The 13,914-nt window shown below is 51.8% G+C and overlaps 1 protein-coding gene across 3 annotated transcripts in view; it reads right to left on the bottom strand.

Moving 5' to 3' along the window:
* PSTPIP1 (proline-serine-threonine phosphatase interacting protein 1) overlaps nucleotides 1–2,729 on the bottom strand; it is a 43,349-nt gene extending 40,620 nt beyond the window's left edge. For 2 of the 3 annotated variants that reach the window (XM_055098686.3, XM_055098687.3), the window contains exon 1: nucleotides 2,250–2,729. In XM_055098686.3, coding sequence (XP_054954661.2) covers nucleotides 2,250–2,285 — 36 coding nt within the window. In that variant the 5' untranslated portion in view covers nucleotides 2,286–2,729. The remainder of the gene's footprint in view (nucleotides 1–2,249) is intronic. The other variant, XM_055098688.2, reaches the window with a different exon arrangement.
* Between the last annotated feature and the right edge of the window lie 11,185 nt (nucleotides 2,730–13,914).

Genomic DNA, 13,914 nt, shown 5'->3' with positions numbered 1-13,914 from the left:
CTGGCTGGGCTGTTCCTAATATAACACCTGTGGCCAGAGTAGTGTGCCTTTTCTGTTTTACAGATTTGTCTACAAATGAAGCTTCAGAATATTGTTCTAGCCACCTTGTCTGATCTTCTTACCCTTCTGGGAGATAAGAGGGGTTACCTCTTATCTTACCCCGAAGCCAAAAGATCCAGTGATATGTCAGATAGACAGAGGGATCCTGCAACAACACAAGTGCTGAAGCCAGACTGCCAGGGGTTTAATCCCAGCAGTGTGACCTTGCGCAAGTCTCTTAATATCTCCGTGCCTCAATTTCCTCATCTGAATAAGAGAGATAACAGTAGCATGTGTTTGAAGGATTGAATGAGTGAATATGCATACATCTTGAGAACAGCGCCTGGCACATCTTTCGTGCTCAGCAAATGTTAGTTGTTATGCACTGGGATGGGCTGAGCATCAGGAAGAGGTATTAGAATCCAGAGCCCTGGGGCAGGTGATGCCTACAGTGACCTTTCGGGGCATCGGCCCAGACTCAGTGTGAGAGGTTCCCACTGGCTACTTCTCTCCCCTTCCTGCTCTGGCCTTCTCTAGGGAAACTATATGCCCGCCCCAGGCTCAGGGAGCCAGACACAGAGGAGACAAGGCACTTGGAGGCCAGGAAGCCCAGAGGTGCGACGAGCACAGAGTGTGGGCAGGATGCCGCTCAGGAAGCTCCACAGGGGCTGGCTGCTTGCTTCTGCTGCTGCTGCCACACCCTGCTCCCTTATACGCCACCCCTACCTGTGCCCAGATCCTGCCATGGAGGCTGCTCCTTGCCCAGCTCTGCCCTAGGGAAGGCAGGCCCAGGGGCTCTAGGACTGGACAGAGGTCTCAGTGATAAAATAGTCAAGGGGTCCTGGCCTGCCCTGGGCTACAGAGTGGCCTGGGTTTCCAGGCCCTACCCCTTCCCCCAACTTTGCACACCAAGGCAGGGCAGCTAGGTGGTGACTCACATCCCCCATCCCCCAGGGCTCCAGCTGCCAGCCTGGGCCCTGAGCATCCTGGTGCCTGGTCCTCCGGATGGGCTGAGGCAGCTCTGCCTCCATTGGCTTCTCTGGGCTGGGCCCACCCTGTCTTTGTAGAGATGGGGAAACTGAGGCCCAGAAAGGCACAAGGTGCCCTCCCCACGTGGGGTCCTTTGCCTACTGTACAGTCAGAGCAGAGGAAGCAGAACACTCACACGCTGGCCACAGGCCCCAAGTGGAGCCGGCCGGAAGGGAAGGAAGGCCTGGCTCCATAGCTCTCATCCTCCTGGCTGCAGCCCCAGGAAAAGGCCCGGGGAGGGCAGGGCTGTTGGCTGGGGCTCAGCCGGCTGAGCCGCGGGCCACAGCGTCCTCTTCGGGGTTGGAGGCAGCACCCCGGGACAGCCACATTCCCCAGCTCCAACCAGAGAGGTCTCAGTTTTTCCCCAGAGCCCTGGGCACAGCCAGAGCTGAGGGGCAGAGGGGTAGTTGAAGGACAGCTGGAAAAGTGCTGAGATGACCAGGGGTCCAAGCTGGGCTGCAGGCTCCGTGGCCCGGGCCAAGCCACTTTACCTCTACCACTGGCTGGGCGCCCTTATTTCATGGGGGAAATGACTTGATTTAAGCCCGTGTTGAATTTAAGAAAGTAAGCAAGCCATTGCCCACCTGGCTGCCTCCTTGAAGGACCCCTAAGGTCTGCAAGGGACAAGGGGCTGGGTGAGGGGAACAGAATTACCATTTGGAGTGAGGCAAGGTGCTGGGGGCTTTAGTGCCTTGGATCCCCTTGCTGATCCAATGCTTTAGTTGGTGTGTTGATTTCTATTTTATCACCATTATATAGATGGAGAGACTGAGGCTCGGAGACAGAAATGACTTGCCCAGCCTGTAACAGAGCCAAGACCTGAACTCAAGTTTGTCTGGTCTCTAAATCTGTGACCCCTCCTTTGCTGCCCCACACATCCTCCTCAAGCCCCCACCCATGTGTTACCCTCTTCTGAGGAGTTCCTGCTGTGGGGAGAGGTCTCCCAGAGGAGAAAACAGACGAGGCAGCAGAGAGGAGGACCCCCATTCACGGAGTCCACTTGCGTTCCAATCCAGAAGGGGTGGGGGCCTGGGCCACCTCCATGACAATTAAGACCAAGAATCAACCACTATTTTATGAGAAAGCTCCCCTCTCGGAGCCGCATCACATCACCTGCATGGAGATTTCAGCCTAGCTCTGCCCGCTCCACTTGTTCAGTGCCCCCAACCATCCTCACTCACCCAAAAGGCATCTTTGAACTGCAGCTGGGGCATCATCCTCAGGCGTCTGCCGCGGCAAAGCTCGCTCTCCTGCCACAGGCTGGCCTGATGGAGGGCCAGGCGCCAGCAGCAGCGTCCCAGTCCTGGCAGGGCTGGCCCAGGCCCCCCTTCCCGGCCGGCGCCGTCTGCAACACTCAGAAGGCAGCCACGAGCCAGAGAGGAGCTTCTGAGGGGAGGAAAAAGCTCAACCTGTTTTGTTTGGGGCTAGAATCAGCAGCAAAATGAGGAAGGAGTGGAGCTCAGTGATGGGAGGGCGGGCCCTGGTGTCCAGCCCAGCCCCTCACCGACCCTGCGGTGATGGAGAACACAGTCTGGGACCCAGGGCAGGGAGCAGGGATGCCAGCCCTGGGTGGGAGGCAGTGGCCAGTGGAAGAGGCAGGCTGGAGCTCGGGCCGGGCCAGGCAGGCAGGCAGGCAGCCCGAGGCCTGCGCAGGAAGGTTTGTGCAACCTCCCCCGGGGCAGGCACAGGGCCCTCGCCCACAGGAAGTGGAGTTGCTGTGCTCCCCTGTGCAGCCCCGCCTGCCACCTGCCATCCTGCTCCTGCCTCTGCTTGCCCCTCCCGAGGTGCGGGCTCACTTTATTCCAGAGGCCATATGCTAAGGGAGCTTGAGGCCCACTGACAGTGTGGCCAGGAGGGGCCCAGGAACCCCAGGTGTGTCACCCGCCAGCCAGTCCGGCACCCTTCCAGGCTGGGCCCAGAGATGCCAGACTCTCCACCCCGCACTAGCAAGCCATTCTGGAGGGGCTTACCCAGGTCTAGGGCATCTGTCATTCATCAAACCCTGGCTGCTCTGGGACCCAAACCAGGTCCTGCTCTCAAGGAGCCCATAGTCTGGGAGCAGACACAGCTGTGCTCTGGGGGGCTGTGAGCACACAGAGGCAAGGTGAGCAGGCAGCAAGATGAGGGAGAACAGCCTGAGGCCCCAGCACTGCCCCCCCCCCACCACCACCGCCACCACCGCAAGTCTCCAGATTAGACGCTGTTTGGGGCAGAGAACCCCCTTCTGAAGATGGAGGCTTCCGGCTCAGTGAATGGGAATGGACGGAGAGAGAAACAGGATTATCAAGGCACAGAGTGGGGTGTTTGGAAACCCAGTCTGAGGCCCAGTTTTTGTTTAATTTTGACCCCACCCTTCAGGGGCTGAGGGACCTTAATAGACCCTCCAACTCGCTGAGCCTCAGCTTCCTCATCTGCCACACCCAGTCTTTGGAAAGGAGACGGTGTCGAGAATATTTCTGGAATTTCCAGTTTGGTGGGCAGGTGCTGGGGGCACTGTGTGGTACCACCTTAGGAAGAGCCCTGGACTAGAGCCCCAGCCCCAGCCCTGAGACGCCATGCCCTGCCCGCTCAGCAGAAGATGCAGCAGGAAGTCCTGAGCCCAGGGCAGGCTGGCAAAATGGGGTGAGTCAGGGATTGTCCGCAAATCACCACCCTCACTGATGTCTGCCTTACAGCTGACGGGGTGATAAGATGAGAGCTGCTGCAGATGAAATAGTTGAGCTCCCAAGTGCCCATTATGCATGCCCAGGGTTTAGAGAGAGGGGGTACACCCAGGCTCTGAAATAGCCACCCAAGAGGAAACACTTTGGGGAGGATTGCAGAGCAATGGGACTGCCCCCAGAAGGCCCTCACCTCCAGAAACCTTGGATTTGAGCTAATCTTTAATCTGTAAGGCGCCCCAGTCAGGTTTTTTGTTACTTGCAGCTGAAGACAATTAATAGTGTAAAAATCCCCTTGAACTTTGTAGGCCATAGAGTGAGCTAGGCTGCACCTCACCTCCCAATGGCACCACCACCTCTGATAGCACTGGCTCAGCCTCCCTGAGCTCAGTTTCTCCATCCATCAGATGGGATGATGCCTCTAGGTCTGGAGCAGACTAGAGACCCTCTGTTAACAGAAGGCTCCTGCCCGCTTATTGGCAGAAATTTTCACAGCTGGGCTCCCTGCCCTGCCTCTCTAGGTGTCCTTCCCATCACCTCCCAGAGACTTCTGCTCCGGCCAGGCCTCTTCCCTCTCCCCGGAGGCACCTTTCCCACTCCCACCTGCTCTGTTCCCAGCCTCCCTTCTGGCAAGCCTTCCTTGATCTTCCTTACCTGGGCAAATCCTCCCACCCCTCAAAGCCAACCTCAAGGCTCCCACACATGAGGCCTTCCTTTCCCAACTGCACTTGTCCAGCCAGGGCAGCCCCGGATGGAGGGCCATGCTGGTGACGGGCTGGAGCAACTGGGGAAGGAAGTAATGTGAGGAACCTCTGGAGAGACTCTGCAATTCTCTACTAGAGAGGCCTTCCTCCTCCCCTCCCTTCCACCCTTACCTGTTGCAGGTCCCCAGGCTGGGCGACCAGACAGCCAATTCGGCTTTGGAGTACTTACCCAGCACCGGGTACATCATTCTGCTTTTCACACGGACCGCCTCAGTTACACTGTCATTATCCCCACTTTACAGAGGGGCAAACTAGTGATTAAAGAGTGTAAGTAACGCACCCAAGTAGCAGGCAATAAGCGGAAGGCTGGGCTTTGGTCCTAGATCTGTCCGAAGCCAAAGCACACGCTCTTAACTTCCACAGTAAAAGTTAACTGTTAGTTAACTTTTACTAACAGCCCTCTATTCAAAAAGCGTTTCATTGTTCCTTTCTCCAGTTCTACCTCGAGACCCTCTCACCCAAGTCAATAAATGGAAAAACAATCTAGGGAAGCCACCAGGGCTGATGGTGCCATAGGAATGAGAGGCCAGCCCTTAGCACATGCTATTCTGCATCACTGTGTTATTCGCATCAGTTGAGGATGCTTTTGGCTGCAAAGAACATAAACCAGAGGGTCTGACACAGACGACGTGTGCTGTCATCTACACAAGGGGGCTGGAGGCAGGGCAGCCTCCAGCTGTGGTACATGAGGGCTTCAGCTCAGTCTCTCTGAGTTTCTCTTGCATTTACGATCTTCCTCCTTGGGCTGGAGGCCAAGGAGCTGCAGCAGCTCATCTACAACTCCAGACACAGCCACAAGCAGAGAAAGAAAAGGACACCTGCCCTTGTGTCTCATTTTCTCCAAAGCCCCTGCACCCTCCCTTCTGCCCAGCTCCCCAGGAGACCTTCCCTTGTGTCTCCTTGGCCCTAAGTGGGTCACGTGCTCATACTTCCCCATGGTTGGCCTTGCGAATGGGCAGCCGGGGATGCCGAAAGCCAACCACGTGACCACCACAACCTTCTCCTCAGCCCAGGCACACAAGCACTGCTGAGCACCAACTCCTGCAGGGTCCTGCTGGGACCGGGGCCTCAAGGGGAGGCAGACTTGGTTTTTGCTCTGAGGGGCCTAGAGACTGACAGACAGGTTCTAGGGAGTTCTTTCTCCATAAGGAGTGGCTCAGAGCGGGTGAGACCAGAAGAAGATATTGTGATGACTTTGACAGGAATGAGGTCTGGCTGGGGCAGGTGCGGTGGGGCTTGAGTGGATTGGTGGGATGTCAGGGAGATGGAGGAGCAAGACTGAGATGTCTGAGTGCCCCTCAGAAAAGAGTACTGTCTTAGGGGGCCCCTATTCACACCAGCCCCACCCACACCCAGGCCCAGGCCCTTGGGGAGAGGAATCCATTACTGAAAATCACCGCTTTTTAGTGACTGTTCCAGCTGCTTCAAAACAATTTGCCTTGAGGTCTGTGCAGTTGTGCCTCAGGCCAGGCTGTGGGGGCATACCCCTCCCAGGCAGAGCCCCTGCCTGTTTTGCCTGGTATCTGAACACATCTGCTTGAAGAATTCAAGAAGCAGTAGCTCCAAGGATTGAGAATAAAATGCAAAATCAGTTTTTATAACATTTATTGTCACAGCCCCCACCACTGACTGGCAGGACTCAGCTCCTGAAGACACTTCATCCATCCCTCTGAGCCACAGAAACAACAAAACCAGTAACAACAGCTGCCACAGAAGGAGGATCAATATTTACAGGACCTCCATCAATTTCACAAGCTTGATCTCACTGATTGCTCACTGCCTGGACAGCTACATAATTTGCGAGTCCAGTGCAAAATAAAAATGTGAGACCTCTTACTCAAAAAGCAGGGACAAAATTGCCGTTAAAGGTACTAATCTATAAAACTTGTTTCTTTACTGTAGTCTCTCTCTCAACCTGGAATGGTGTTTTTGATTTGTTATTTAACGTTACACTCCCTTGGGCATGGGAATATCTGTGGGACAACTTGCCCCGCCCCACCCTCTGACTTGACTCAGTTCTGTGTGAAATTCACCAGTTGCTGGACTTCTCCTCCTGTCAGCCACCATGCTCATCTGCATTCTGCGTTCCCCAGCGGAGGTTGGGGAAGTCAAGCCAGGCGTTGCCATTTCCCATGGACCTGCCTCACCAACCCACAGCGGACAGGCAGTCCCCAGGGGTGTTGCAAAATCCAGGCCAGGATGCACTAGGAACCAGGGTCAGAAGTAAGTGAGAGGCTCAGCCCCCTGAGTCGCCTGTTGAATTTGCCATGGTGTTGCCAGCCTGGGGCAGGGGCCACATTGCCATGGCCAATCCTCAGATGCTACCAGGTGTGCCCTTGACCCGGACTGTCCCCATGCCTGCACTCAGGTCTCTGCTGGGGGCAGAGTGTGGCAGTGGTTGCTAGGCAGAAGTGGAGGAGACTGAGAACAAGTCCAGGGGAGGCAGTTGGAAGCAGGACCACAGGAGCCAAGGCTCCAAGTCCTTGTGATGTATGCTTCATTGTCCCACCAGACTGTACTTAAGAAAAGCAAATTCAAAAATAATGTGATTAAGAATTCCAAGACAGCAATCTCAGAGCATTAGACCCCAAGTACAATTTGCTTACACGAGTTGTACATCTATGAAACCAACCCTGCTCACTCCTGTCTGCTCTCCACACAGCAGAGTGACATTTTCAGATCCACATTTGGTCATATCAATGTCCCACTGTCACCTTGCCATGATTTTCCATTATTCTCAGGACAATGGCCATTGCCCTTACATGGCCTACAGACCCTGCATAATTTGGTCCCAGCCTACTCTTCAAAACTTCAACTCCCATTATGCCTCTCTCAATTTCTGGTACTGCTTCCTGGACCATCTTTCAATTCCTCCATTCTGCCTCATTCTCTTCTTTCCCGGGTCCTTCATACATGATCACCCCTCTGCCTGGAAGCTTCTTCCCGTTCCATCCTAGACCCTGCCTTGGCCCAGCTAACTACTCCTTATCCCTTGGCCCTCTTATCAAATGTCACCTCTTCAGGAAAGCCTTTCCTGACCAATAAATGGATGGACAAATGGACAAAATGCAGGCAAGATGGAAAGCAAATAAACATCTTTTTTCTTTTCTCCTTTTTTTTTTTTTTTTTTTTTGGGACAGTGTCTCACTCTGTCGCCCAGGCTGGAGTGCAGTGACACAGTCTTGGCTCACTGCAGACTCTGCCTCCCAGGTTCAAGCAGTTCTCCCAGCCTCAGCCTCCCAAGTAGCTGGGATTACAGGCATGCATCATCATGCTTGGCTAATTTTTATATTTTTAGTAGAGACAGGGTTTCACAGTGTTGGCCAGGCTGGTCTCAAACTCCTGACCTCAGGTGATCTGCCCGCCTTGGCCTCCCAAACTGCTGGGATTATATGTGTGAGCCACTGCACCTGGCCGAATAAACACCATTTTGAAGGAAGTTCGGCCAAGTTCTCAGGGGCTGGAAGAGAAGACGTTGTTGGGGGAATAGCCCTCAGAGGTGAGGCTGACACCACGCTGGAGGGCGGGACTGCACTCTGAGGGTCCTAAGATTCTAATTTGTTATCCAGGAAGAATCTAAAGCGAGAGCTTCCAGCCTTCTGAAGAGGGGCAGGGGCTGGAAAGAAGAGGGAGAGAAGGAGGGTCTGAAAGCTCTTTGGTGACATTCGAAGAGCCAGGAGGCCCTTGCCATGAATTTCATTTGGAGATGGCATTGCCACCAGTCCAAGGGGTAGGGCAAGTGACGCACGCTTCTCCCTTCTGCAGGGGAGCATCTGTCCTGCAGGAGTAATTCTCAACCTGCCATCAGCTTATGGCCAGAAGGGCATTCATGAGTCGGCCATTTAGACCTCGGTGGATGCACTGTCATGACGCTGCCCATGGCTGTAGGGTTGTCCACCCATCCCATGGCTGAAGTGGGATGTTCCAGCACCTGGCCATGATGGTTCACTATTGCTGGGGGAAATACCTGTAGGGTCCCTCCAGGTGGCCAGAGGCACATGCCTACTGTACTGGGGCAACCACTGTCCACCCCACTTACCCTGTCCCAGAATGGAACAAGCTCCACTGAAGCACACCCCCCAGCACTGACTGAGCCTTCCTGTCTGGGAACATGCAAATGAACAAGCTCAGCCCCTGCCAGTCTGGTGAGGGAGGCAGCCTAGGAAGGGAAAATGTGCTGAGCGCAGACAACAGAGAAAGGCTGTTGAGGAGCCTGGCCTGGGAAGTCCTCCCAAAGGAGGGGAGCTGGGTCTTGATTAATGGGAAAGAGCTCACCCGGGAGGCAGGAAGGGAGTTCCAGAATAACGCTAATAGCCTACTAGGGCTATGCTGCATCAGACTCTGCTGTAAGCACTTCCCATGCCTTATGTATCACTTAATCTTCCCAAAAACAGTGTGAGGCATTACAGCCACATTCAACAGATAAGGAACCTGAGGCTTAGACAGGTCAGTTAACTTTTCGGAGTCCCATCGCTAAAAAGGGTCTTTCCTCCCCAGAGTGTGTGGGGCTGGCAGTGAGGGGCCAGGGCCTGGGGCAGAAACAGGATGAGGAACAAGGGAAAAGCAAGTCCCCACTGAGGAGGAAGTGCAGAGCCCATGCGGGGTAGGGGTGTGGCGCTCAGATGGAGGCTCCCCTCCTCTGACTCCAGGAAATATCCTTGCCCCAGAGTCCTCCACTGGGGCTGAGGGTGTGGCCTTTGGCCTTCAGGATGTGATACAGTTTGTTTTTCAGTTTGCCCCCAGGGACAGCAGTTGCAAAAACTAAGGCCTCTTCCCACTCACACAGCTCGTCTGAGTTGACGAGGAGCTTTCAGGTTTACTAATTTGCAGCCACAAGAGTGTGACTCTGAGTTTCCAAGCATTATCAGTCGTCAGAAGCCGAGTGCTGGTCAGGATTCTTGAAAGACAGCAAAGAGGTGCAAAGTGGCCCTTCGGGAGGTGGCCCAGGAACTGGTGGGCATGGGGAAGCGGCCTCAGTGAGTCCCAGGAATCCACTGCCACCCGATCACTGGTCAGAGGACGGAGGCCTGCAGTGATGGAAGAGCCTGCAGGGACCATCTGGAGGTGCTCAAACAGCACAAAGTGTGCCTACCAGAAGTGGGACTTTGTTAAAAAAAAAAGAAAAAAAGAAAAAGGCCAAGTCCCAACCTTGGCCTACTGACTGGGTGGGGCCAGGGAGTATAGATTTTAGGTTTCGTAAGTGAGTCAGTCATACACCTTGGAGGAGAACTCCTGCTATTTCCTTACTTTGTCATTTTACAAATGGGAAACTGAGGCCCAATAAGTGGGGGTGGCAGGGCCCAGAGGGGGACCAGTAGAATGATCTCACTGACAGGGAAGGAAAGGCATAACCATCTCCCACCCCCCAACCCCTTTTCTAGCCTGTTTTGTTTTGTTTCCATTATGGCAGCTGTCTCTCAAAACAGCTTCAAAAATGTGTTTCTAGCATCCTCTCCCCCGTTGGGTTGGTTTTAATTCAGGTGGAAAATGACTTGTTCACAGTAAGGCAAAGCTTGATTTCAGCCCAGCTGGTATTTAATTTTCCCTGAAAACCTAGGATTCAGAGGCAGGAGACCCCAACTTCAGTCTTGGCTGGGCCGGAAAATCAATAGGCCCGTGTGCAGGCAAAGGGAGCAGCATGTGCTGAGGCTCTGAGTAGGGAAGCCCCAGCCTGTGCAAGGAGTGGAACTTGGGGTGGGGGGGGGCGGGGGTAGATGATCCCTGGAGTCAGAGTTGGAAGAGGTCCAGCCTCACCTCACTGAGACTCAGTTACCTCACCTGGAAAACAGAAATGATGAGCCTACATATTTAAGCAGGTTACTTGTTTAAAGCTTAAACAAGATTCTGGCCAGCCGCAATGGCTCACGCTTGTAATCCCAGCACTTTGGGAGGCTGAGGTGGGCGGATCGGTTGAGCTCAGGAGTTCAAGACCAGCCTGGGCGACAAAGCAAGATCCTGTCTCTACAAAAAAAATTAGCTGGCATGATGGCATGTGCCTGTAGTCCCAGCTACCTGTGAAGCAGAGATGACAAGATCACTTGGGCCTAGGAGGTTGTGGCTGCAGTGAGATGTGTATAATTGCACCACTGTACTCTAGCCTGGGTGACAGAGTGAGACCTTATCTCAAAAAAAAAAAAAAAAAAAAGAAAGAAGGAAGGAAGGAAAGAAAGAAAGATAGATAGATAGATAGATACATGCCTACACCAGTGTTTGATAACATGAAAAGGCACCTAGTCCAGGTTCACCCACAGTAGACTCACAACCAGGGTGAGTCTCTGACTCTGTGAGTCAGTAGACCTGACAGTGTTGCTGCTGACAGCCCTGTCTGCTCAGCTGGAAAAGCCTCATTCCCAGGACTTCAAATTGTAGAACCAAGCTGAGGAGCGGCTGGAAGCCAGAGTAGCAAAGAGACTTCCCAGCCCCATGAAAGCCCACATCCTCAGGGTGCAGGCACTCGCTCTCTAGCTGCCTCCCAAGCCCCGCCCTAGTAATACCTCCTCAGGTCATCTAGAAGAGGCAGGCCTTCTCATGTTTCTTTTTTGTAAATTTTTATTTTGGTATAATTTTAAATTCAGAGAAAAGAGTACAAAAAACTCCTGTCTGTTTTACCCAGATTCATCAGACTGTTCAAATTTTACTTCAACTGCTTTATTATTCTCTATTTTTATGTATGCATACTGATTTTTTTCTATTAGTTGGGTAAGTTGCAGACATGGTATCCCTTCACCCTTAAATTATTCAAGTGTATATTTCCTAAGAATGAGGAAATTCTCTTATATAACCACAGTACAGTTTTTTAAATTAAGAAATTTATCATTGGCCAGGCACGGTGGCTCACACCTGTAATCCCAACACTTTGGGAGGTGAGGCGGGCAGATTGCTTGAGCTCAGGAGTTCGAGACCAGCCTGGGCAACATGGCAAACTCCTATCTCTACAAGAAATTAGCCAGGCATGGTGGCATGTGTCTGAAGTCCCAGCTACTTGGGAGGCTGAGGTGGGAGGATTGCTTGAATTGGGGAGGTGGAAACTGCAATGAGCCTTGATCATGCCACTGCACTCCAGCCTGGGTGACAGAGTGAGACCCTCACTCAAAAAAAGAAAAAGAAGAAGAAGAAGAAGAAGAAATTTAACATCAATATAAGGCTATTGTCTAATTTGCACTCCATATTCAAATTTAATTTATTAATTGTAATGTCCTTTAAAATTTTGTGTTTTTTTCTCTTGGTCTCCTTAATTCTGTGACAGTTCCCCAGTCTTTCCTTGACTTTCATGACCTTGACACTTTGGAAGATTGCAGGCCAGTTGTTTCATAGAAAGCGTCTCAATTTGGGTTTGTGTCAAGTGCTTTCCTCATGATTAGACTCAGATGATGTGTTTTTGGCAAAAGATACCACATATGTGATGCTGCGTCTATCTCAGTGCGTCATAACAGGAGGCACGTGATGTCAATTTGTCCCACTATTGGTGTTGTTAACTCTGATCACTCGATTAAAGTAGTGTCCACCAGTTTTCTCCACCTTAAAGTTACTGTTTTTCCCTTAGTCATTTGTAAGTATCTTGCGGGGAAATCCTTTGAGACTATGTAAATATGTAGATCATGTTTCTCTTTGCATCTTTGCCCACTAGTTTTAGCATCCGTTGGTGATTCTCCAACTCCATCATTCCATCTACATTTATTATACCGTAAGGAAGAATTTTCCCTTCTCCCAATTATTTATCCATTTAATTATATTAGTGTGGGATTGGTAAGTTCTATTTCATCCAATGAGTTATAATCTGTTACTATTATTATTTATTATGATGCTCAAATTATCCCAGATTTGGCCATTGCGAGCCCCTTAGGGTGGCTTCTGTTCCCTTCTGTTATGGCCCCATCATTTATTGAGCACTTCTTTACTTTCTGGCCCAAGTTTTCAGGCTTATCTTGTAAGTTACCTGCCCCTCGCTCTCAAATCAACCTTTCTCCAAGGATCCCTGGTTCGTTTCAGTGGTGAGTCCAGAGCTCTGGCTCTTAACTCATTATTCTTTACCTCTTATCTCCTAGAAATTGTTTGGAGTAGACCTTGAGGAGACAGTTGAGGATTTTTTTTGGTTTGTTTGAGATGGAATCTTGCTCTGTCGCCCAGGCTGGAATGCAGTGGTGCGATCTCAGCTCACTGCAACCTCTGCATCCCGGGATCAAGTGATTGTCCTGCCTCAGCCTCCTGAGTAGCTGGGACTACAGGCACCTGCCACCACGCCCAGCTAATTTTTGTATTTTTGGTAGAGACGGTGTTTAACCATGTTGGCCAGGCTGGCCCTGAACTCCTGACCTCAAGTGATCCACCTGCCTCGGCCTCCCAAAGTGCTGGGATTACAGGTGTGAGCCACCGCGCCTAGCCGACACTTGAGGTTTTGTATGAGCAGATGAACCAAGCAACTTTAGCTTATCGCTGGTACTGAGCCCCTATGAGTACCTATGGTTTGGTGGAGCCTAGAGAAACATGCGTCCTTTTATTATTATCACTATTAACAGAAATAAGCATTTTTCCTTTTTTTTTTTTTTTTTTTTTTGAGACAAAGTTTCATTCTTGTTGCCCAGGCTGGAGTGCAATGGCACGATCTCGGCTCACCACAACCTCCGCCTCCTGGGTTCAAGAGATTCTACTGCCTCAGCCTCCAGAGTAGTTGGGACTACAGGCATGCGACACCACCCCCGGCTAATTTTATATTTTTAGTAGAGACGGGGTTTCTCCATATTGGTCAGGCTGGTCTAGAACTCCCGACCTCAGGTGACCCACCTACCTTGGCCTCCCAAAGTCCTGGGATTACAGGTGTGAGCAACTGTGCCTGGTATTTTTCCTCATTCTTACTCACTGAGCCCCCACTCTGTGCCAGGCTGGGAGGAAGCAGCCCAGCTCATCAGGCACTTCATGCCAGGCTGAGGGTTTGGACTTCAAGCTAAGGGAACTAGCAGGGCACTAAAGGCCTTGAAGCCAGATGCATCCTCCTCTTGAGGACTCAGGTCCCATGTCTTTCGGGCTACCTCCTTACTCCTGACTTCAAGGCCTCATGGCCAAATCCCACAGAAATAGGAAAAGAAGGGAAACAATGCTCTTTGCTTTAAACAGAACAACGTGGCACCTTCATCCAGCAGAAGCATATTACCAGGCCCAGGAGCTAGCACAGCAGGAGGGGAGGGAAGTGGTGAAATATGACAAGCCAGATATTTCAAAACTGCCAGGCCAGAAAATCAGGAAGCAATGGACTCAGAGAATCTGACTGTCCTAATTGGGACTCCTTTAGTACAAACACAATGACTTATTTTCCCTATCCACATTTATCAAAGCATCTGTCCAAAGCATAGGTTTGTATTCTCTAAAGTTTGTCTCTCTGCCATGTACAGTTGAGAGGGTGGTTCACTGCTTAAAGTGTGATAGAC

Source organism: Pan paniscus, chromosome 16, assembly GCF_029289425.2.
Source record: "Pan paniscus chromosome 16, NHGRI_mPanPan1-v2.0_pri, whole genome shotgun sequence".
Classification (NCBI taxonomy): Eukaryota; Metazoa; Chordata; class Mammalia; order Primates; family Hominidae; genus Pan; species Pan paniscus.
Note: the sequence above shows the minus strand (reverse complement) of the source record. Positions and strands in the feature narration are given on the sequence as shown.